This window comes from Rhizoctonia solani, chromosome 16 (genome assembly GCF_016906535.1).
Source record: "Rhizoctonia solani chromosome 16, complete sequence".
NCBI classification, from domain to species: domain Eukaryota; kingdom Fungi; phylum Basidiomycota; class Agaricomycetes; order Cantharellales; family Ceratobasidiaceae; genus Rhizoctonia; species Rhizoctonia solani.
In genome coordinates, this window is record NC_057385.1 from 217,776 (window position 1) to 240,041 (window position 22,266).

Consider the following 22,266-nt stretch of genomic DNA (forward strand, 5'->3'; position numbering starts at 1 on the left):
GTTGTGATTAAAAATAATTATAGAGCTACATGTAAGGTTTTTGAGACATCTGGCTATCACATACTGGGTTCTCAAAGTTGTAAGCTTAGCTGCAAAACGTCAAGAGACATTTTGCATAAAACAATCAAAGGGGGGACAGCGCTAGTACATCCTTAAAAAATAGTAGGGGGTAGAGCGGTGGGTGGTCATGTGACTCACCCTCACAAGGACCCCCAATTATCACAAGGGAGGCTTCTTCAGAAATCCGGCCCTCTACTAGTGTTCATATCCGGAAGCTTTTTGGCGGCCGCTCATAGGACTCATGTCCGGAACCCAAAGATGCCTTGGACCCCAAGCCTTCCATGTCCGGAAGTTGAATGATGCCTTGGGCCGTATGCGCCCGGCGCTTAAATGTATTTATCTCTAAATATATACATATTTTTCTTTTATGACCCCGCTCCAGTTTTTGAGCCCACTTGCGGTATGCCGGCCTTCTCTAGCTCGGGTAAAAGTTGCATCAGTTCATTCCTATCCTCGAGAATGTGGCGATCCTTCAACTCCACGTCCTCAGTTTCCAAGCCTGGTGTGTTTACGATGCTGACGCGCATCAAGAGCTCATTTGTTGGTACCAGTTGGTAGTAGGGGATCTCCATTGGCCAACCAAGATGTATAGCCCGGTACTTGGCCTGCAATCCAATCTTCTGATAGATTTGGATGGCGACATATGAGATATGGCTGAGATGGTTGGTTTGGGGGACCCATAGGTTCATCCCATTGTATCCACCCTCCTTGATGTATATAGCCATAACTATAATCTTCAGTTTGAACTTGTCCATATACAATTGAAACAAGACTTACCTCTCCCAAGTACAAGCTGTTTTTCCAACAGAATCCAGACAAAAGACCCGGAGTATCAAAGGCAGGGAGTAAATCTAAGGAAGTACTAGGGGCAGACAGCGCGCTATTCCGTTCAATTATATCCTTCCCAGGCCAAATGATATTACGCGCGGATAGTTTGCCTAAACTTGCCATAGTATGTGTACAAGTTTTAAGGATGATTGCAAACGAGCTCTGACTCTAACAATGATCACGCAATACGCTAAGAACAGCTAAATTTTTTGGCATGGGAAGACAACAGAAGTTCCCCAAGCGTTAGTAATCCTGAACAAAATGCAAGCGCATATACCCGGGACTTCAAACTCAAAACAGAGGATGAAAACAATTGATTTTAATTTAGACTAGTAAATACAGTAGCTAAATGTACCAGGAACGCTACCTAACTCCCAAACAACAACGCGAGTTGAATACCATCACAATCAAAATTGATTGTTTGATGGTGTTAGCGCCCGGAAAAACAATCACCCAGATAGTGGACCTGCACGTGATATCCGGAAGCCAAAGAAGCCTCCCCCAGGATAATTGGGGGTCCTCCCTCACATAACTGTGGGTGGTATAGTTGCGTACCAAGTACGCAACTCTGCACAAGTAGAGTGGTGGATGGTCATGTGACTCACCCTAACGTAACTGTGGGTGGTATAGTTGCGTACCAAGTATGCAACTCAACATGAATAGAGCGGTGGGTGGTCACATGACTCACCCTAACACAATTGTGTGTGATATAGTTGCGTACCAAGTATGCATGAGTAGAGCGGTGGGTGGTCATGTGACTCACCCTCACATAACTGTGTGTGGTATAGTTGCGTACCAAGTACGCAACTCTGCATGAGTGGTGCAGTGGGTGGTCACGTGACTCACCCTAACACAATTGTGTGTGATATAGTTGCGTACTTGGTACGCAACTCTACATGAGTAGAGCGGTGGATGGTCACGTGACTCACCCTAACACAGTTGTGTGTGGTATAGTTGCGTACCAAGTACGCAACTCTGCATGAGTAGTGCAGTGGAGGGTCACATGACTCACCCTAACATAACTGTGTGCGGTATAGTTGCGCACACAACTCCGCATGAGTAGAGCAGTGGGTGGTCATGTGACTCACCCTCACATAACTGTGGGTGGTATAGTTGCGTACTTGGTACGCAACTCTGCATGAGTAGTGTGGTGGGTGGTCACGTGACTCACCCTAACACAATTGTGTGTGATATAGTTGCGTACTTGGTACGCAACTCTACATGAGTAGAGCGGTGGATGGTCATGTGACTCACCCTAACACAATTGTGTGTGATATAGTTGCGTACCAAGTACGCATCTCTGCATGAGTAGTGCAGTGGATGGTCACATGATTCACCCTAATATAACTGTGGGTGGTATAGTTGCGTACCAAGTACGCAACTCTGCCCAAGTAGAGCAGTTGGTGGTCATGTGACTCACCCTAACACAGTTGTGTGTGGTATAGTTGCGTACCAAGTACGCAACTCTGCATGAGTAGTGCAGTGGAGGGTCACATGACTCACCCTAACATAACTGTGGGTGGTATAGTTGCGTACCAAGTACGCAACTCTGCACAAGTAGAGTGGTGGATGGTCATGTGACTCACCCTAACGTAACTGTGGGTGGTATAGTTGCGTACCAAGTACGCAACTCTCCATGAGTAGTGCGGTGGAGGGTCACATGACTCACCCTAACATAACTGTGTGCGCTATAGTTGCATACGCAACTCCGCATGAGTAGAGCGGTGGGTGGTCATGTGACTCACCCTCACATAACTGTGGGTGGTATAGTTGCGTACCAAGTACGCAACTCTGCATGAGTAGTGCGGTGGGTGGTCATGTGACTCACCCTAACACAATTGTGTGTGATATAGTTGCGTACCAAGTACGCATCTCTGCGTGAGTAGTGTGGTGGGTGGTCACATGATTCACCCTGACATAACTGTGGGTGGTATAGTTGCGTACTTGGTACGCAACTCTCCATGAGTAGTGCGGTGGAGGGTCACATGACTCACCCTAACATAACTGTGTGCGGTATAGTTGCGTACGTAACTCCGCATGAGTAGAGCGGTGGGTGGTCATGTGACTCACCCTAGCACAGTTGTGTGTGATATAGTTGCGTACTTGGTACGCAACTCTGCATGAGTAGTGCGGTGGATGGTCATGTGACTCACCCTAACACAATTGTGTGTGATATAGTTGCGTACCAAGTACGCATCTCTGCATGAGTAGTGTGGTGGGTGGTCACATGATTCACCCTAACATAACTGTGGGTGGTATAGTTGCGTACCAAGTATGCAACTCTGCCCAAGTAGAGCAGTTGGTGGTCATGTGACTCACCCTAACACAGTTGTGTGTGGTATAGTTGCGTACCAAGTACGCAACTCTGCATGAGTAGTGCAGTGGAGGGTCACATGACTCACCCTAACATAACTGTGGGTGGTATAGTTGCGTACCAAGTCTGCAACTCTGCACAAGTAGAGCAGTGGGTGGTCATGTGACTCACCCTAACATAACTGTGGGTGGTATAGTTGCATACCAAGTACGCAACTCTGCAAGAGTAGAGCAGTGGATGGTCACGTGACTCACCCTAACATAACTGTGTGCGATATAGTTGCGTACGCAACCCTGCATGAGTAGAGCGGTGGGTGGTCATGTGACTCACCCTAACACAATTGTGTGTGATATAGTTGCGTACCAAGTACGCAACTCTGCATGAGTAGAGTGATGGGTGGTCATGTGACTCACCCTAACATGATTGTGGGTCATATAGCTGCATACTTGGTATGCAACTGTGAGTACAAGGAGTAATCATTGATCATGTGACTCACCCTAACATTGACCATGGTGCTATACTTCTGCATGTTGTACACAATTCTGTGTGGGATGGGTGGTCAGTTGTCACATGACTCACCCTAACTTAGGGGATGGTGGTATTGCTGTGTGTAAAGTACGCAACTTTTTGTAGGAGGGCTGATGCTTTCCCTATAATCCACCCTAACACCATATGTGGGTTGTGTCCACCTGGTTCCCACCCTGTGCCATCTCACAGTTCACCCTGCAGTGTAGCTTGGTTCAACCTACCACCAACCTACTACTTTGTAATAACCTAACCTTATATATATTCAAATGAGTGATAAAACAGCATATATGCTAAAGATATTGCATATTGAGGGTATTCCTGAAGCTTATAGGTTTTGTAAAGGTTGCAATTGGATAGAGGGACCTTGAAAACCCCAGTTTGCATCTTTATCTCATTTTATTTACTGTAGTATTACTTGTGTAATTAATAAAATAAGTACAGATTATGGAAGAAATGTCATATCCATAACAGTCCTCAAGACTGCAGCAACAAAATTAATAGAAAATTGATTATTTTTGACCTTGATGGAATTGCCCCAAATTTTGACAGTAGGTGCACATGGCCCAGGAAACTATACTGACAAAACATTATGCAATTTGAACACCAGGAAAAAGTAGAAACCTGTTGTAGACACACATATACCAAGGGAATTTATTCTCATTTTCTTGAATTGAAACAAAGGCAATTGGACTACATTTTCAATCACATGACATTGGCGCTTATATCATATGCTAAGCGCCAAGCCATGTCCCCATCTGTACTTAATCAGCATACATAGCCACCTCCACCTATGATGTCATCATGACACATCAGTGACATGTATGCATGAGTAAGGCCAACTGCAGAGCAGGGTTCTTATTGGTTATGGTATTGCATATATTGTATTTGTAAATAGCTCCTCTCTGTAATATATAAGGAGGCCAACCAACCATGGTAACACCCAGGTTGATTACCTCTTGTGGCATCATCACATTGTACAAGGGCCTTACAGCCCAGTAAGTTACTTAGTTACACACCTTAAGCGTTGTTCTTGCTGTACATACAAAGCTTGCCGCCGCCTTATAGCACATGGTCATTGTAGTTAGTCTATACAGCCACAAGCGCCTGCTGCCTCAACGCCCCTTAAGGACGTTTAGGACAAAACCCAATTTTTCTGTCAGAATTCACAGGATTTTTCATACTATAAACCTCAAGTTTGGGATCAATCCGCATGTAACCATTGTGTAAAATACTAAAATAGGTCTAAGTACTGGATGGAAGTATTTAGTGCCAAGTTGCAAATGTAATGGCAAAAACAGACAGCCATAGGCCAAACCATAATGTAAGAAACTTGGCCCAATCCGGAGTTGGCTTGATCAATCGATTATTCAAAGGAGGATCAACGGAGACCCTCAGGGTTCTCACACCTTCGCCCGAGTGCACGACGAATAGAGTCTGGCGTTCGTGATTGTACGACCACTCCAAGTTGGACCCTTCCGAGTCGATTATCAACTTGCGACCGGATGTGAGTTCTGTGGGCAAGTAAATTTCGGTTTCCCTTGACCGGATCGATTTATTTCGAGATGGGTCAAATGCTTTGAAAACAAACTCGAATGATCCATTAGAGGGTTCGTAGCTGAACTTGATTGGATAACCAGAGATTTTGGCTGGATAAGGGCGAACAAGTACCGATAAAAGGCGCGCCCCGGTGTCAAGAGCCTTGTTGGACTGGGATAGAGATTGTGCGCTCGAAAGATCGGGAGCTGCTCGTAATTGACTGAACCACGAGAAATTTTCCCCGTTCCAAGAATCTCCATGCGCGTCATCGTTGCAAGGATTGTAATTCCATAATCTAGAGCGTTGGAGGTTGTCAACAAGACGCATTAGACAGGAGTATTGATACATACGTGAATCCAACAAGGTTTCGTTCGAGTGCGGTCATCAGAGCGTCCATCATACGCAAGTGCCACTTGTATGGCTCGATAGCAAAACCTGCGCCATTACTTAAAGAGAATGACTTCACTTTAGACTAGAACTTAGGTACAGATATTAGAAACGTACTTCATATCCATCGGAATCCCGCACTCTCCGATGATAGTAGGCCTGGAGCCCGAAAGTGACTTACGTGCGTTCTCAACGATATTACGAATCTGTAAGGTATAGTTTTCGCGTGCTCCCGAATGCCCCCAGTAAAGTGCTTTCAGAACAAACATTCCCTAGGAATCTGTCAACGACTCGTCCGGACAATAACAGCAACCTTACTCGAGAGAGGCCTTGTACATTGACGCTCATAGACCCAAACGCCTTGCTAAACAAGGCATTAAGATCGTACCAGTGCGGAGCAAAGACCATATTGTGGGGTTGATTCTCCGATATCCATGAAGACGGACAAAACTAAGGAGTATATGCGCTCAGTAGACTACTATGTATCATATGGTCTCAAAAACAAACCTCGTTCGGGATAGCCTCAAGGAATACCATTTTACGGTTCCCGGTTAACTCATGCACCCGAGCAGACCATCGCCTCACAAATGGGTAAAAGAAGTCCGCGTGCCACTCAACCTACGAAACGGTCAGAAAACATATAGTAGCTCTGAATGGGTGCATACATCTTCTCCAGTATCAGGGTTTTTCTTAAAGTAGCCTTCTCGTAATGGCACTGGTTCGCTTTTCTTGATGTCCCAGCCCCAAACACCATGCATCTCCCAGATACATTTACCCTGAGTGGGACCGTTTTCGCGCCAGGCCTTGACACCTGGCCAAAGATTGAGTGGCGATGGAACATATATTCAATCAACTGACCTTCTTGGTTTCGAAGCACATGCTTCCCTATTCGGGTTGGCCAGGGCCATGATCGCACATAGTGGGGAATGCGTACAGCGTGTCCAGCCCCGAGAGCAAAGGATTGGAGAGCGTTGGGAGTATCATGCAAATGGAGGTCGGTGTTATAGTCGAATGAGTGCAAAGATGGAATAGAGACATAACCACGATGGGGTTCGTTCATTAACTGCTTATTGTCTGAGTTCAAACTAATACCAATAAAATAACCCGGAGGAAGAGCATTATGTTCTTACCTCAAACCCAATAACCCCTTCGCAATCTCCTACGGCTCGAACAAGCTGATCGAAGGCGTCTAAAAAGTGGTTTTGAAGAAAATCTTGTATGTTGATCGTTTCGTTGGAAACACGACTTTTAACGCGTAACTTTGGCGCGTATGTCTTTCCGGACCAGAAAAGCGTTCTAAATCAACAGAGGGTCATAAGGGATGACCGAGGAAAAAAATGAGAATGAACATACGCCATTGTAGACGCTGCTAGCTTTTGGTACCCTGGTGATTTCTAACTTTGAGCTTCTGGAGGCGTTTGTTAATGATCGCGTATGGTGCTTACCAGTAGGCCACCTGCCTCGGTCAATTTCCACTCCATTTCCTTGGACACCGCCCAGGTAGGCTGCACCACACGCCCCTCCAATATTTCCTATATCAAATCCTGCCGCTTCGAGTGTCCAGGCAGGTGCGCCCGAGCCCCCTGAGTAACGGGACCAAACATCTTGGTGCAAGGCAACAAATGCGACCAGACCAAATTCTGGAAGAAGGGCAAGGACCTTTTGTAGATATTCAAGATAGTCCGTGTCGTATTCGCCACTGATTGTGGGTTAAAAGTTAATCGATTGGTGATATAATTTAAGTGTGCTCACGGGCCTGCGTGTTCTATTGCCTCCCACGTCACATTGAATCTAACTGGGACGCGTTCAATGGTAAGCGAGTGAAGAGAAAGTTGATCAAGCTTACTGAAAGTCAGCCCCCATCTACGAAGTCGTGCAAAATGTTGGGGAGCCTCTTCGAGGGGGAATGGACGACCAACGAACGTGACAGATCGGTGGTCATGGGGGAACGTGTCCGGATTGTGATTCATAGGACTTTTAGGGGATTAGTGACCAGTGCACTTGAGTTACGAAACAACATACACTTTACTCATCCCCGATATATTTACCCCTCTTAAAAGACACACGCGACCATACGAATCGGTGATCCAGTCCTTGAGGGGGGTAAGGCCGGTCGGACCAGAGGATATATTTGCCCAATTGTGCGCTTGTGTGTCGGGTGTACTTCCCGGAGAATAGTCCTTGTTTACGGATGGATGATTGTCCAAAAGTCCCATTTCTGAATCTGGGATTAATTAGGCCGCTGGTGGTGGAGTCAAATTCACGTGACATCGTGGTCTTTCACTTTCTTCCGCCTCCCGGCAATTACTCAATACAATTTTGATGACGTGCTACAATCTACTCTCTGTCAGACGACTGTATATTTAAATCACTTCTGGTACACTCTTGTCGCTTTCTTGTCGGCTTGATTTTCCACTGGCCCCTAATTGGTTGGGTTTTGTTGATCAATATCCGTGGTGCTGTACGAGTATTCTTGTCCTACATGCCTCCAGTTTCACGACGGGCTAGATCCAGCTTGAAGGGCAAAGGGAAACAAAAATTGGACTCCAAGTTGCCTTACAGTGTCCCGGTCCCGAATTCTGGAACGTCCCTTGGTAGATCGACTCGTCAGGAGTGGATTTGGCAGGAGAAACTAAACTATTTTCGTTCACTGCCACCTGTCCTATGTCCCGCTTCTCCGCCTCCTCTTTTCTCGGCCTTGGACACTGTAGAAGAAGCTAGGCGTCGGTCTCGAGAGCGCATCGAACGAATGACACGACGTCTTGAAAACCTACCCCTCTATCAAGCTCGTAATCTCATCCATCTCGTTTCTACCGAGCTCAAGGGCCCATTCAGCCCAGGTTGTAAATACTGGGGCGCACATATACCCAAGGCCAAACCGATCTCGGTAAGTAATCCAAAGAGCTAGAGCGGAAACAACTACGTGGAGGTTTTAACAACCACATAGGAAAAACAGTTGATGGTTATAGCGACACCTATAGAAGCACCTTCTCCATACGCTGCTCCTCGACCGATTGGTGCGCTTCAGGTTGACGTCGGACGTTCCATGCGCCCAAGTACTCCAAATATTACTGGTCCTTCCTCCACAGTCATCACGGGACTACCGACCCCTTTCACCCCTCCCTCGGCTACCATAGCCCCCATTGAATTACTTCCATCGAAAGCAAGCGCTGGACGTCCCATAGTCCCGATAGACTATGATCCCCCGTCCCCGGCTCGTTCACCTACACCAACGCCCTCATTGCCGCCCTCTCGGATGGGTTCACAACGGCCCTCAGCAACTCCAGTTCCGGCGTCACAACGCGCATTCTTGTCTAATCTCGCACAGGCCTCTCGAGCGTCAAGTGTTCTTAGTCGGCGAACTCGACCGCGACCTTCCCGTGGGCTCAAAATTATGTCTTCAACTAACCAGCAAGCCCTGGACCGGGCGCTGAGTCAGTACCGGCCCGAGTCCCGGGATCAGAGCCCACTGTCACGATTTAGCTAGCGTGAAATTAACGGTTCTACCCCAAGAATGAGCCAGCTACCAGAAGTTCAGAGAGTAACTCTGGAGAATCTGAAGTCCCCATCACGGCAAAAATCCGCCGATACTTATAACTACAACTCCCAGTTTGGCATTGAGCGCAATATTCAAGAGATCGGTAGATTTATGGAGTCTGGTATTGAGAACTAAAGACTCAAATTAAAGAATAAAGTGGGGCTGTATATCCAATCGATTTCCTATAGTTCATAGTTCAATTTTTATGATTGTATAAAATAGGGCGATACATGTACAATTAACGGGGACATATTATAGTACTACTAGCGGGGTATGCGTAAATCCATAAATTACTCTATATCCAGAGCAGCATATCTTTTCTTTTCCTTGAGCCATGTTGTGCTGCCGAGCCCAAACACCCCACCCGAAAATGAAAGCAGATCAGAAAAAGTCGCCTTGGCTGATTCGGAGCGACTTCGCCCTCTCCTCTGAGGAGTACTGACCTCCACGACTCTACGCAACGAACTGCATCCTCTTGCCTGAAACGCAGCTCTCACGGCTACGGCCGATGTACAGGGTCGGAGTCCCGCCTCACGCCTTTTCATAAGCATCTTTGCAACGAGCTGGTCGACTGAGCGAACTGCCAAAGGGGAGGCAGTCGGAGTCGACGGTTCTGACGAATCTGAGCACGAATCTGAGGAGTCGGACGACATAGAAGACGAGCTCGAGGACCGGCTTCTGCCCAACTGCCGATGTTTCAGCTCCAACAAAACTCCGAGCTCAAACGTCCGCTGACGACCCAGTCGCCTGCGCTTTCGGCTCTCCGCACGCAACTGTCGGCACTCAGCCTCGTTCAGTCCGTCGACGCATATTTCGTCGTATTCGAACTCGTCCATACTTTCTATGATGCGCTCGACGAGAGGGCGCGAGTCATATGAGCCCAGGTCGCTCAGAATTTGTTGGCGGTGTTCCGCCGATTGCATGGCCGCGAGGTCTATCGATTCCCCATATGTAGCATACGGCGAGGGCGAGCTCATCCGAGACAAGGGCGCACCAAAAGATTCTGATGGTGAAGGAGGTTCATCGCAGCTAGACGGGACGACTGGGGTCGCGGGGAAGACGTTGAAGGGGGAAGGGTGGGCGACGGGCGAGCACGTTGCGGCAGCAGATAGCTCAGCCAACATACGATTATGAATCGCCTGCTCGCGCAAGAATCGAAGTCGGGCATTGCACATATTTTCCCACCGCCGTGCTAGACGCTCGCGATGTTGTGCCCGGGACCGTGCTGCACGAACAACAAGCTCTTCAAGTTGTTCAGCATAAAACTCAGGCGACTCGGGGAAGTAGGAGTCCTTGTACTCTTGGGGTGCATATGAGATCGCAGGTTCCTCAAAAGAAAGCTCCAGAGCGGCCGTCCTGGGAGAAGCAAAGATTTGAATTAAATTCGGCGGTTCGATCTCATGCTGCGCCTGCATGTATGCGTCATCTTGAAATCGATTAGTGAATAAACACATTGTGATGAGGTGAAACTAAGCATACCTTTTCCATCTTCCAGCTTCTTATCGGAACCCACTCTGTATAGAGGCTTCCCAGGCTTGCCACCACGCTCGAGTTCGACGTTCAGGGCTCGGGGAAAAGTGGCAGCGCCGCGGAAGTCATATGTTTACGTTTATAACGTATCTGTGGGACCGTATCGTCTTCGTTTTCTATATCAGGAAGCTCCAGAGTGTTGCTCCTCTTGTGATTTCGAACGGGCGGCATACAACCAACGGTGGGTTCAGCTGGTGGTAGAGTATTGGAGCTGGGGTTATTAACCTTGCGCTTTAAGCGAGGCGGATGTAGGACTGGTAGCTGAATAGGAAATACGAATCCGGTATTAGATCGTGGTGTATTAGAGCGACGGCGGGCCATAACAAGTTATGCGAAGACGATAGCTGTCTAAAGTAAAGTTTAACAAAGAGAACGGTGCGACAAACTGCGAAGAAGGAACATTTTTTGAGTCTGACATCTACCATGTCCAGATAAAACTCTAACATACCTAAACGCAAGGATAAAGATAGAACTTGGACGAATTCTGGTGCCCAGCTCGGGCGATAGAGTCAACTTCTTATGAGATAGTCAATACGCGGTCAAGGTCACGCCTGGAGGTGTAAAACCTTATCCTCTTCAAGCCTAAGCGACCTGCTCGCTTTATGACCTCGAGGATATCGGATCCTACGCCTAGTACAAGGTCCGCGCTTAGTATATCAATTGTGGCCGCGTCAAGTCCAATGTTTGCCTTAACCATACGCGAACGAACGTGAAACCTTTTGAATTGTTTGGCTGCTCCTAGGTCCGCCCTCGACTGCTGTTCTATCTCGAGGGGCCGGCGGTCCAAGTATATGAAAATGACCTGGATAAGTGTTTGTTATGGATCGCCAGATGGACCGAACTGGAGAGGCCATTCAGCATGGGCTAGACCCGATACGGTGTGTGAAATAAAGTGGCTCAGGCGAGTTCCGGGAAGACTGACCCAGACAGGAAGCTGGTCCGTCGATGTGATTGATCCTTTTTCAAGTTGTGAATCTTCGATCCGTGCTCATATCCAGTGATTATGACGATACCGCCTGTTCATAGTGTCAAGGGAGGTTCAAGAGTCGGACCGTCCCACCGAAGGAAAGACCCGCAATTTATGCCCTTACAGGATTAAAACAACTGTGTTTGTGCCTTGGCATCGTAGTATACATAGAGACCTGTTAAATAAATTGATACCAGAACTCGTCTTGCTCTGTCCGGACCGTGAGTCGTAGCGCTCAATGCCACCTACTTCGACGCACCCAAATCCCGCAGCATAGGTCATTTCCTCAGGAAGAATCCAACTTAACATCCCCACTAATTCCGCACAAACGGATGCATCAGTGCCTCCTTGGGCGTGATCCTCCGCGCCGGATCGAGAGTCAAACACTTGTCTAGCAAATCTATAAACGCCAGCGTGAGCTTGTTTTCCTCGTCGCTGGTCGCACCTCCCCCAGCGGCCAAGACCCTCGCACGAATGTCCTTGGTCGGCTTGGAGATCGTCACTCGTTTTACCACGTCCTGTCATGAGATGGGATTAGCTCGGACAAATAGCAATCCACGCAAGATGAAAACGTACGGCGCCTGTAATGCGATCTTTTTCCACGCTCAAGAATACACCTGCGTTCTCGTCAAAGTGTATATCGCCAAATTTAGCCTTGCGTATCATCTTGGTATTGAATCGACCTTTGAGCTCCATCATATGCAGGAGCATTTGGTTGTTCGTCCGACCTGGGAAGAGAATCTTGCCAGTGTACAACTCGTAGAGTGTACATCCAATGGACCAGATGTCGATCGAAGCGTCGTATGGAAGGCCAAGGACTTGAGTTTGGACAAAAGTTAGCCACCGCAGGTACAGCAAAAGATATCGCACCCACTAATCTCAGGGGCTCGATAAAATCGAGAAACTAAGTAGGGAGTTATGTCGTTCTCGGAGACATCCGATGCAGAACCCAAATCGCAAAGTTTGACTACCGTCTTGTTTTCGCTGACCTGTCATTGCAATGGTCTAGTTCATAAAAGCATGAAAACATGATACAATGGCTTACGAGAATATTGTCCGGCTTGATATCCGCATGCATAATGTTTGCCTTCTTCAGCAACGAAAGCGACAGGAACAATTGATGGGTATATGCCCGGACAGCTCGAATATTAAGTCCGACATCTTTTCCGAACTTTTTAATAACATCACGGAGGTTCATGCTACATACCTAGTCAGCAATGTATATAGTACCAGAGGACGATAGGGCAAACCTCAAAGACTCGAAAACAAGGCACAAATGACCTCGATGCTCAAATGTGCCCTCCAGTCTAATCACATGTTTCTTATCGTCCGGGTCGTTCTGGGCGAGTTTGTTAAGGATTTGAATCTCTTTCTGGCCCGCTTTGTACCTATTTTCCGTCTCGGTGAGTCAGAGACTTGCCTTGGAAGGGCGGGAAACTCACATGCTCTCCTGGCTCCTAATAATTTTGATGGCCACTTCTCGGCCAGTGGGGTCATCCATAATTCGTGCGCGAACAACAGCCGAGAACATTCCTTTTCCTAGGATACTGAACACTTGGTACTTGCCATTATCCAAAAGCTCTCCAAGTATGATTTGGTAGTAACCTTCGGGATCATCTGCTTCCATGTTGAGCGCTGGGGCTGTTACGACTGGGGCTGGCACGGTAGTTTTCTGGAGAGCGAGATGAGTGTATAGGGATAACCTAGTCACGAGATACATACTGGAGCGGTGAGTTTAATCTTCCTGCTGCCAACAGCAAACATATCATCCAAGTCATCGTCCTCTTCGTCTACTTGCATGCTATCATCTTTAACTTCTCCCCGCTCCCCAATCCCATCGGCGAGTTCAGCTTGAGAGGTCTGGTGGGCGGCGCGACGAGCTTGATCCTCCCTCCAATCGAGCGTTGGGTCGTATTCGGCTGCAGAGGTACCCTCATTCATGGCGGTAGTGTCGTCTTTGGCTTTGGCGAGGGAGAATATACCGTCAGAGCCGGCGGGAGTTGCTTGCCCTACGAGAATCGGTTAGTACAAGATGAGCCATAAGCAAGGAAACACACCGTTATCCGACGCAGCGCTGTTGGCCTTGTTTGCTGCAGGCTCAGGTGTACCTGTGACAGATCGTCCGTTCTGAACAACATGGGCAGGAATAGCAGGAAGAGGAGTAGAAGGGACACCAGTACCACTACTTGCTCCATTTAAAGTTAAACCTCCAACGGAAAGAGCTGGGGAAGCGGGTTGAGTAGGTGCTGTTGATGCGGCAGCGTGTTTGGCGAGAATAGCTTGTCTCCGGGCACGTCGTTGAGCGATGATATCTTCGAGCGGTGGCGGTGAAGACGGAATCTCGAGCTCGACTGCTGGTTCGGTAGGTGCCGATTTGGGAGAGTTGATCTTTTCTTGTGGCGGGGATGGAAGAGCGGTAGTGGATTTGGGAGGGGAGACTCTGCGAAGGTTGAGAAATTGTGCAATATTGAATTTAAGAGATGGACTTACTCGCCCTCTTCGCGTTCCGAGTCCTTTGCAGGAGTAGCCGGTGCCGGACTGCGTTTTCTGGACCTAGAGTAGTCGCGAGACTTGGATCGATAGTTGGGGTCCCTGACCTTGTCCCTGCCTCGTTCCCGACTGCGGCGTCTGCGTTCTATCGAGTCTCGTCTGCGATCGTGGTGTCTATCTCTGTCTCTGTCCCGTTCTCTGTCTCTGTCACGCCCTCCTCGTCGATCACGCGCTCGGTCCCTGTCTCTCTCCCTATCTCGGTCTCTTTCTCTATCCCTGTCCCTACGCCTGTCATCATCCCTCTCGCGGCGCCTATCATCGTCTCTCCGTCGTTTACTCTCATTGTCACTTCCATACGGCAACGGTGAGTCGTAGTCTGGGGGAAGCGGCCTTTTCGATCCTGTAGACATAATGCAATATTTACGTAATTTAAATATTGCGAGGTCAGCTATCAACGTTTACGGATGTGGGCGTAAACACCGCACGAGCAAATCAACAACACCGCCGGATCAACCAAAGAGTAGTTGTGGTCGTCGTTCGAGCAGCTAACTCCACCCATGACCAATTCTCATGGATGACCAACTCCCACGGTGGCAGTGCTGACAAACTGACGATGGGCCGAATTAGCGCCAATTTATGGGCCCTAATGACGACGGTGGCAGCCGCACCCACCAACAGTGACGGTACGTGAATTGAAATTCTAGAATATAAGCAGCGTATACCCCTCTCTGAGTTTGCTTCTCGGAATTCCTCAGACCGTATTGTCTATTAATATCCTTTCTCTCGCCTGCTATTATTGAGTAGCCCTAATTCTATATCCACTACGATACCAATACCTCAATAGAGTAGCGACCTCGTCTGTATCTCGATGCTTGTTGGTATCTCTCAACTAGAGCGTCTTGTTGTTCTGGCTGGAATCTACGCAATACGTGCCATTACCCCAATCTCGTTTTTCCATCTTTCTCTCTCGGTATTCTGGTCTTCATATCCACTCAGGAGGTATTACCCGATTACGACATACACTCTGATTGAAGTGGTGTTTTACCTCTTCTTCTTTCTTCCTCGCAAAGCGTTCCTCCAAAGGGTGAGCCAGCTACTCTCTCCATTATTCCCGTGCCCTCACATCCTAGATCCCCAGCCTGCTGTCCATCCACCTCCGCTTTCGTCAGAAGATCGGCACCAGCTCTTTGCCCGCTGCATAGCCCACCTCAAAGATGATCAAAGCTTCAATCAATGGTTTCTTGATTCTCCGTCACATGTCCCGCGAGAAAACGTCGTTCAATGGCTTAAATGGGGCTTCTTTGCCGGTGAACCATGTATCAATGAAAAATGCTCCAAGCATGACGAAGAACTTGAAGAATACGTCCAGGCTCTGGAAAAATCGCTGGGGAAGAGGTTTCCCCCAGGACACGATCCCAAGTTGAAGAGCATCCGAATCACGTTGGATGATGTTGTCGTGTACCATCGACCAGTAATCTGGTACTTTGTACGTACTACATATCTTTTCAACCCTGCCTCTGGTATATATCACCCTTCCCTAGATTGTATGCGCTATAGATGTGATTTCTTCAGCCGTACTCAGGTATCATGGGTTCACCCATTATTCGGCCCCAGTCCCGATCTTCCCTCCGCGTCTGCACACGATCTTCTCTACCCGCTCTCCTTCTCCCCTTCTCTCATACTGGTACAAAGCCAGTTCAACCACCAAACAGCCCACCCCTCTGCTATTTCTACACGGCATTGGGATTGGTCTCCTACCATACCTTCCCCTCTTGATCTTCTATTCCAAGGCCCATCCAGATGCAGGTATACTCGTTCCAGAGTTTCTCAACATCTCAGGGCGAATCACCCGTCCGCCCTTGTCTCCACGAGAATTCCAGTCAGCCCTCGGGACAATTTTCAACCACCACCAGATAACATCCTACAACCTTGCAGGTCACTCGTACGGCACGGGAATATCTTCGATCATGATTCGCTCCACTGCGCAATCCGACCACCCCCTCATACCTCGACCGAGCTCGGTTACTTTATTCGACCCGATTCCTATTCTACTGCATTTACCTTCCGTGGCCCGAAACTTTCTTTATAGGAAGCCCAAGAGTGCAAACGAGCATGAAATATACTATTTCGCGTGCACAGATCCGGGTGTAGCCCATTCCCTTTCTAGGTATTTCTTCTGGACAGAGTGTGTGATCTGGAAAGAGGATTTAGACTCACTTTGGCATGATGAGCCGAGAGAAGGATCTACAGATTCGAAGCCTCGAGTCGCGGTAGTGTTAAGCGGAGAAGACATTATTGTTGACTCACCCGCTATTTGGACTTATCTTACCAATACTGCCCCGCCTACGTTCAAGACCACCGACCTTCGACCGTTTGTTCCACCTGTCCCACACCCGGACGCGTTCGTTCCCACAACTTGCAAAGGTGGAAACATTGAAGCATATTACCTCGGCGGATTAGACCACGCTCAAATGTTTTTGAGAAGGGAGAGCTGGAAAGGTTTGATCAAAGTCATCGACCGAGTTTCAAGGGACTAGAAGAATATGTAAATAATATTTAAGACGAACAGTAGAGTATTGTACACGTGCAAAAAGATAGCGACCGAAATATTAACAACCAATCATATACTGAAACCTATGAACTGCCAGGGTTGACCTTGTTCAGGTCGTTCATATCGCTGAGCTGGGCACTACGTTTCTTCTCCCTTTCTAGTTGTCTCTCCAGGGACCTATCCCGAGCCATTAGATAATATCCGATGAGTAGATCGTTAAAGACGCACCTAATCGCGTTCTCCAACTCAGTAGTTCTCTCCTTTGCGCCCTGTCTTTCCCTCTTCACCTTCTCTTCCGCAGCCCTCACCCGCCCCTCATATTCTTTCACTCTCGCCTCCCACCTCATCTCTGAACCTGAATTCCTCTCGGACTGTTGCGTGAACCGCTCTTCGGCAGCAGCAAGCAAGTTCTGAGCGTTTTGTAAGCGCCGTTCGGCATTTTGGGCTCGGGCCGACAGAGATTTGATTTCGGTGCTAGCGAGAACGCCTTCGCCCGAGGAAGCGCGTCGGAGCTGGCGGAGTTGGATCGTGAGCTCGTCGTTATGTGCCTGTATGAGTGTTAGACTATGTCGAGAGAACGCGGGGTAGGTGGGTGACGTACTCGAAGCGCATCGAGTTCGCCTTCTTTTGCCCCAAGTTTCTTTCGCCACCCTTGCCTTGCCTCGGCGACCGTCTTCAAGCTCACTTCGAATTTGTCCAGTCCCTTCATGCGGGCATCCAATGCCTTGTTCAGCTCCCTGTTCATCAATTAGAATCCAACCCAGGACCTGCTCTTAGACTGGTCTCACTGAATCTTGCCCATCAACCGTGCTTCTAATTCTTGCGAGCGCTTCACAAACTCGGTGTTGATCATCGTCAGCGACCTCAAACGCTCCAAAATCCGATCATGAAACACGGAGAAATTCGTGAACGGTTTCCCATCACCACTTCGCTTCTAAACTCGCTCTTCGTCAGTGATGCTTTGATGGGTTGAGCTTGCGACGCACCTTGTCAGCACCCAGTACCTGATCTATGTATTTGCAGATCGTTAACAGGAGTGTGTTCCGCTCCGTGATTTGCTCGCGGTATTGTGCTTCGGTGGTTGCGTGTGATCTTTGGTCCTTGCTTAATCGCGATTCGAGCTCAGTTATACGGAGCTTATGGGAGGCGGCGTCGGTCTCGATGGTTTTCAGGTTCTACCAAATGATGAGAATTAGGATACAGGAGAGACGAATGGCCTACCGCCTGGGCCGCATCGAGCTTTTCTGAGAGGTTCAGTCGAGTCTGGCGCTGAACTGCGAGCTGCGTTTCCAGGTCTCGTTTCTCCGCGTGCTGCATAGATTACGGTCAATCAATTTACTTATTGACCCACGAATTTTGCCTACCATCTTGTCCACCACAGCCTCCCTCTCACGACCTCTACTCTCTGCATCTGCCAACTCTCGTCGAGCACGCGCAAGTTCGTCTTCGCACCTCTCCAAGTCTCGTCGTAACCGATCCAACTCGAGCTCCATGGAGAACTTATCGGTGGTAGAGTTCTCGCGCGCTGTTTCCAACGAACGAAGTGCGGCTTGGACTGCCGCTAGATCGGCATCTCGCTGGGCCAAAGTCAACTCGACAGATCGCAGCTGTTCTCGAGCATGCTCCAAATCCTACACCATATTTGAGTCATGTATTCCCCAGTTAGCATTAACCGCGACTCACGTGCTCGAGTTCATCCACCGCCCTTGCTTGCAGCCGCTCGGCGTCCTCTAGACGTCCAGCCCAGATCTTCCCTTCTCTTTCCCTATCAGCACGCTCCTTCTCCCACTTATCTTCCGTCCTCATGAGATCGTCTTCCAGCGCACGCTTCTCGGCCTCTAGCTCTTCTCGAATAGCCCGCAGGTCCTCCATCTCCTCAGCAATGAGGTCGTCTCGACGCGACATCTCTGTTTCTCGCTCTCTTTGAGCAGCTAATTGATCTTCGAGTGCGGTATAAGAGGTCTGTAGTGATCGAAGTTCGTTTTTAGCTGTGGATAATTTCTGCGATACAGGTTAATCTCCAAAAATGTCACGAAACAATCGATACTCACCTCCTTGAGCGCCGCCACGACTTGCATCTCCACCTCTCGCTCCTGCCTTGCCTCGGCTTCAGCAGCCTGCGCAGCTTCCAGCGCCTCCTCCAACTCGTATATCCTCTTCCCTTGAGCGGCGATATCAGCATTCGCAGCTTCCAGTTCGGCCTCACGATCTTCCTTTTCGTTTATCAGAGCATTACGCTCGTTTTCGACGTGAGCAAACGCAGTTTCGACCTGGTCATGAAGTATAGTCGTGTTTTCTTCGAGGTCCTCATTCCGGAGTCGGACTTCTCGAAGCTCTTCTTCGCGAGCAGCCAGCGCCTAAACTCGAGTTAGATTGTTAGCATAGCTAGGTGAATATACCCACATCCTGTAGTTCTTCCACACGGGATCCCAGCTCGGCCATCTCCTGTCTCCACTCGGCATCTCGCTCGTCCATGTCGGCTCGCAACTCGGCCTCGAGAACCCTAAACTCGTTCTCCCTACTCTCCATCTCGATGTTCGTGGCAGTAAGCTTGTCGCGTAGAGCGTTGACGTCTTCCTCGAGAGCCTCTCGCTCATTCCGCTCATCCTCAAATTGCAAGCGAGAAGCCGAACGGTCTTGCAGAGACGACTCATGGCGACGAATCAATTGCTCGTGTGCCAGTCTTATAGCATCCAATTCTTCCAATGCATCGTCGCGTTCTTCTCCTAACTGGGCGAGGGCATCGAGTTGAGCTTGGGCCTCGCGCCTCAGCGCTGCGTTCTCGTCCTCCAACTCTTCCACCACCGCGGCACCTGAGCGTTCGAGTGCCTCGTTTGTTTCGACCAATGCTTGTCTCACTTCTTCAAGCTCGTCCTCCAACTGGGCATTCCTCGCACGTAGGTCCTGAACCTCTCCGGTTGCACTTCCTCCAGATCCGACGCGCCTACGCAAGGCACGTAATTCCCGGTCGCGTTCATCGAGTAATCGTTCGGTTTCAATCCGTCTAGCACGCTCCTCTTGCAACGCAGTTGAGCTGGATCCCGAAGCCTCCATCTCGCGACGCAGTTCGGCCATCGCACGCTCGGCATCGGTAGCTGCCTTTTTGTGCTTCTTTAGTTCGACGCGTTGGGATTGAACTTCGATTTTTAGCGAGATGTTTTGCTTGAGAGCAGCTTCGAGGTGATCAGGCGCAAGTTGATTCAGACGCTCTTCAAGAAAATGAACCTTTAGTTTAAGTGCAAAGTTTTCTCGCTTGACTTGATCAATTAGCTACATATCAATTAGTGGTGATCGTAGTTATTCTGATATGTGCGTACTTTCTCCTGCTCTCGAAGTGTCATTGTTGGTCCCTTGTCCGTGGCAGCAGCCTTAGCATCTTTCAACTTGGTACGACCAGGGGTGGAATCTAGTAGTAGAGTGCGCTTTTCTTTGTCAGGACTAGGTGCGGGACTGTCTGGTCCATTTCCACTTATTTCTGCAAGTCGATCGAGAGAGTCATCTACGTCGCGCAGTACAAAGCTATTGATTCGGGGTGGACCCTTTGGTGTACTGACTCCTGGATTCTCATCCTGGGCGGTAACAGTGCGGATACTACTCCTCCTGCGAGGTACGGGTGAAGGCGTGGCTATAGGCGCCGACGAGGGATTGGAGGACACGGTCTGAGCTGATCCGGATGGCTTGCGGCTGGGTGGTCCTGGAGAGGCGAAAGAAGATTGGTACGATCCGAAAGAGACATCATGGGGTAATGACAATCCCGATGCGTCCGCTGACGCATCTTTGAACCGACTCGCACGGCCCCGCGCAGACATTCGCGCGAAATTATCACAACCTAGCTATTACCAGTGGTTGTTGGCGTAACGTTTGGCACATTACCCCAGCTCGGCGCTTGTGGATCCTCGGCGCTTATCACTCAACCGTAAGTGCTCTCCTATGACTGATGCTCAGGGCGACTTCCCAAACAAGGCCCAGGCATACAAGTACGAATGAAGTTGTATTATATAGCTGATCTGACTTGCAAACAATACCGCTTTCTGGGGTGCTTGAGCTTCAAGCAATTATTCTGGATTCTCTGACGATCACTATTTTCTTTCGGAGGTCTCGCCCACCTAATTCCACGAAATTGGCCAAAGTCTTATTTCTTCCAACACCACTAAACTCAAGGGTGACAAATCTAGCCTATAACGAGATGCTAACCCTTGGCACGAAATGCTCAAGTGAGTTGGTGGGGCTAGAAAGCACGAATTTGTTTCGAGCCCATTGAAGGGATTTCCCAGTCGCTGGAGCCTCGATAGATCTTTAGATGTGCGTCTCTCGATCAATTATGGATTCGTACTATATCTAACTCTTGTCATCATACGCTCCGCTCGATTAACAGAGGTAGCAAACGTGCTCAATGGGCTAATTACAATACTATTATCTTAGCAGATTCAATCACTCGTACACCATAAACCTTAGAGTCCGAGTTCTTGCGAGCCCTCCACCCCTCCACTCCCGTAACGATGGTTTTTCACTTCCCAAGAGGATTTTGTCAAAGTGGTGTAGTTGATACATCACATCATACGTAATGGCCCTCCTTTCGATGTATTTACAGAAAGATCATGACTTGTGGAAAATCAAAATGAGAGTCGTACTTCAATCATAACTGATTGGATGTAATCGGCTCGGACAATTTTGATATGAGTAAAGTGAGTAAATGGTAGCTGCAAATATGGCTTGTACAACAATCCAACCTTATGGCTGAGGATTGAAACCTTTTTGTACGCGTTCAAAATATTCTCTGAAACTGATGACCAAGCTCACGAAAGTAATCTACGACTTTATTGTTATCAGTATTTTTGGGAGCAGCAAAACGTCAGAACTCCTTATAAGACATAACTGTCCACAGCCACGAGGCGCAAATTGCCAATGTATACCGTACCCTCTGAGTTATCACCGATATCAGAGCCGCCAATATAGCCACTGCCAGGTCTCCAAAGGTACAGAGTTTAGTGAATATCATGCTCATTGGGCACTCATATGCTCTTTACGAACGCCTCTAAATGAATAGATATCAAATCTTTAGGGACCTTAAATGCGTAATCTGTAATGTATGCTTCCTATATGCGCGCAATACTGGGATGTAGACCGAAGTAGGCTACCAGAATAACCACTGAGTATACTGGGGCTAAATCATACGAGAAAAAACGAGAGAAATAACCTGGTCAAGCAATTTCGGGGTTACATAAAGACTGATCACGATGATCCAATGTACCTCTGTTTTCAACACGTGCTCGAGCTCTCTAGTACTCATTATTCATATTTTCTATATAATTGATAAAATAAATATATTCTGAGTAGATACTTTCAAACTCCTGTCATCAATATCGATGCGCATGTGATAGATGACGTCGCCAACACCGGTTCTGAGAACTCATACAAACGGGTAGTACATACTCTGTCACCATAGCCCTGTACACTCTGTTGGGTCAATCGAAATGCTTCACCTACCACTCTTATACGTGTATAATTATTCTTATTTTGCCTCAATGACATTGTTA

The 22,266-nt window shown here is 48.4% G+C and overlaps 7 protein-coding genes across 7 annotated transcripts; 2 read left to right on the plus strand and 5 right to left on the minus strand.

Annotated features, from left to right (window-relative positions):
* Positions 1-425: 425 nt before the first annotated feature.
* Positions 426-1,011, minus strand: RhiXN_01296 (uncharacterized protein; the record flags this gene model as incomplete). Its single annotated transcript, XM_043321115.1, has 2 exons — positions 426-767; positions 838-1,011. The coding sequence occupies 2 exons, from the start codon at positions 1,009-1,011 to the stop codon at positions 426-428; spliced, it is 516 nt and encodes a 171-aa protein (XP_043186938.1).
* Positions 1,012-4,993: 3,982 nt separating this feature from the next.
* RhiXN_01297 (Cellulase (glycosyl hydrolase family 5 protein)) lies at positions 4,994-7,869 on the minus strand (the record flags this gene model as incomplete). The annotated part of the gene is made up of 13 exons (XM_043321116.1): positions 4,994-5,561; positions 5,617-5,712; positions 5,771-5,925; positions 5,972-6,103; positions 6,161-6,271; positions 6,319-6,464; positions 6,512-6,716; positions 6,784-6,949; positions 7,007-7,037; positions 7,099-7,352; positions 7,406-7,448; positions 7,500-7,627; positions 7,676-7,869. 13 exons carry the CDS (start codon positions 7,867-7,869, stop codon positions 4,994-4,996), a joined length of 2,229 nt encoding a protein of 742 aa, XP_043186939.1.
* A 266-nt stretch (positions 7,870-8,135) lies between these two features.
* On the plus strand, positions 8,136-9,140 carry RhiXN_01298 (uncharacterized protein; the record flags this gene model as incomplete). The annotated part of the gene is made up of 2 exons (XM_043321117.1): positions 8,136-8,540; positions 8,601-9,140. 2 exons carry the CDS (start codon positions 8,136-8,138, stop codon positions 9,138-9,140), a joined length of 945 nt encoding a protein of 314 aa, XP_043186940.1.
* Positions 9,141-9,481: 341 nt separating this feature from the next.
* Positions 9,482-11,042, minus strand: RhiXN_01299 (uncharacterized protein; the record flags this gene model as incomplete). Its single annotated transcript, XM_043321118.1, has 3 exons — positions 9,482-10,617; positions 10,671-10,757; positions 10,799-11,042. 3 exons carry the CDS (start codon positions 11,040-11,042, stop codon positions 9,482-9,484), a joined length of 1,467 nt encoding a protein of 488 aa, XP_043186941.1.
* A 960-nt stretch (positions 11,043-12,002) lies between these two features.
* On the minus strand, positions 12,003-14,588 carry RhiXN_01300 (Serine/threonine-protein kinase; the record flags this gene model as incomplete). Its single annotated transcript, XM_043321119.1, has 9 exons — positions 12,003-12,206; positions 12,265-12,506; positions 12,563-12,677; positions 12,734-12,887; positions 12,939-13,076; positions 13,131-13,360; positions 13,411-13,697; positions 13,746-14,128; positions 14,179-14,588. The coding sequence occupies 9 exons, from the start codon at positions 14,586-14,588 to the stop codon at positions 12,003-12,005; spliced, it is 2,163 nt and encodes a 720-aa protein (XP_043186942.1).
* A 458-nt stretch (positions 14,589-15,046) lies between these two features.
* RhiXN_01301 (alpha/beta hydrolase family protein) lies at positions 15,047-16,715 on the plus strand (the record flags this gene model as incomplete). Its single annotated transcript, XM_043321120.1, has 3 exons — positions 15,047-15,262; positions 15,317-15,664; positions 15,720-16,715. 3 exons carry the CDS (start codon positions 15,047-15,049, stop codon positions 16,713-16,715), a joined length of 1,560 nt encoding a protein of 519 aa, XP_043186943.1.
* A 97-nt stretch (positions 16,716-16,812) lies between these two features.
* RhiXN_01302 (microtubule organizer protein 1) lies at positions 16,813-20,538 on the minus strand (the record flags this gene model as incomplete). The annotated part of the gene is made up of 11 exons (XM_043321121.1): positions 16,813-16,906; positions 16,958-17,277; positions 17,331-17,466; positions 17,518-17,663; positions 17,716-17,904; positions 17,951-18,040; positions 18,094-18,360; positions 18,413-18,730; positions 18,781-19,086; positions 19,133-19,999; positions 20,047-20,538. 11 exons carry the CDS (start codon positions 20,536-20,538, stop codon positions 16,813-16,815), a joined length of 3,225 nt encoding a protein of 1,074 aa, XP_043186944.1.
* Between the last annotated feature and the right edge of the window lie 1,728 nt (positions 20,539-22,266).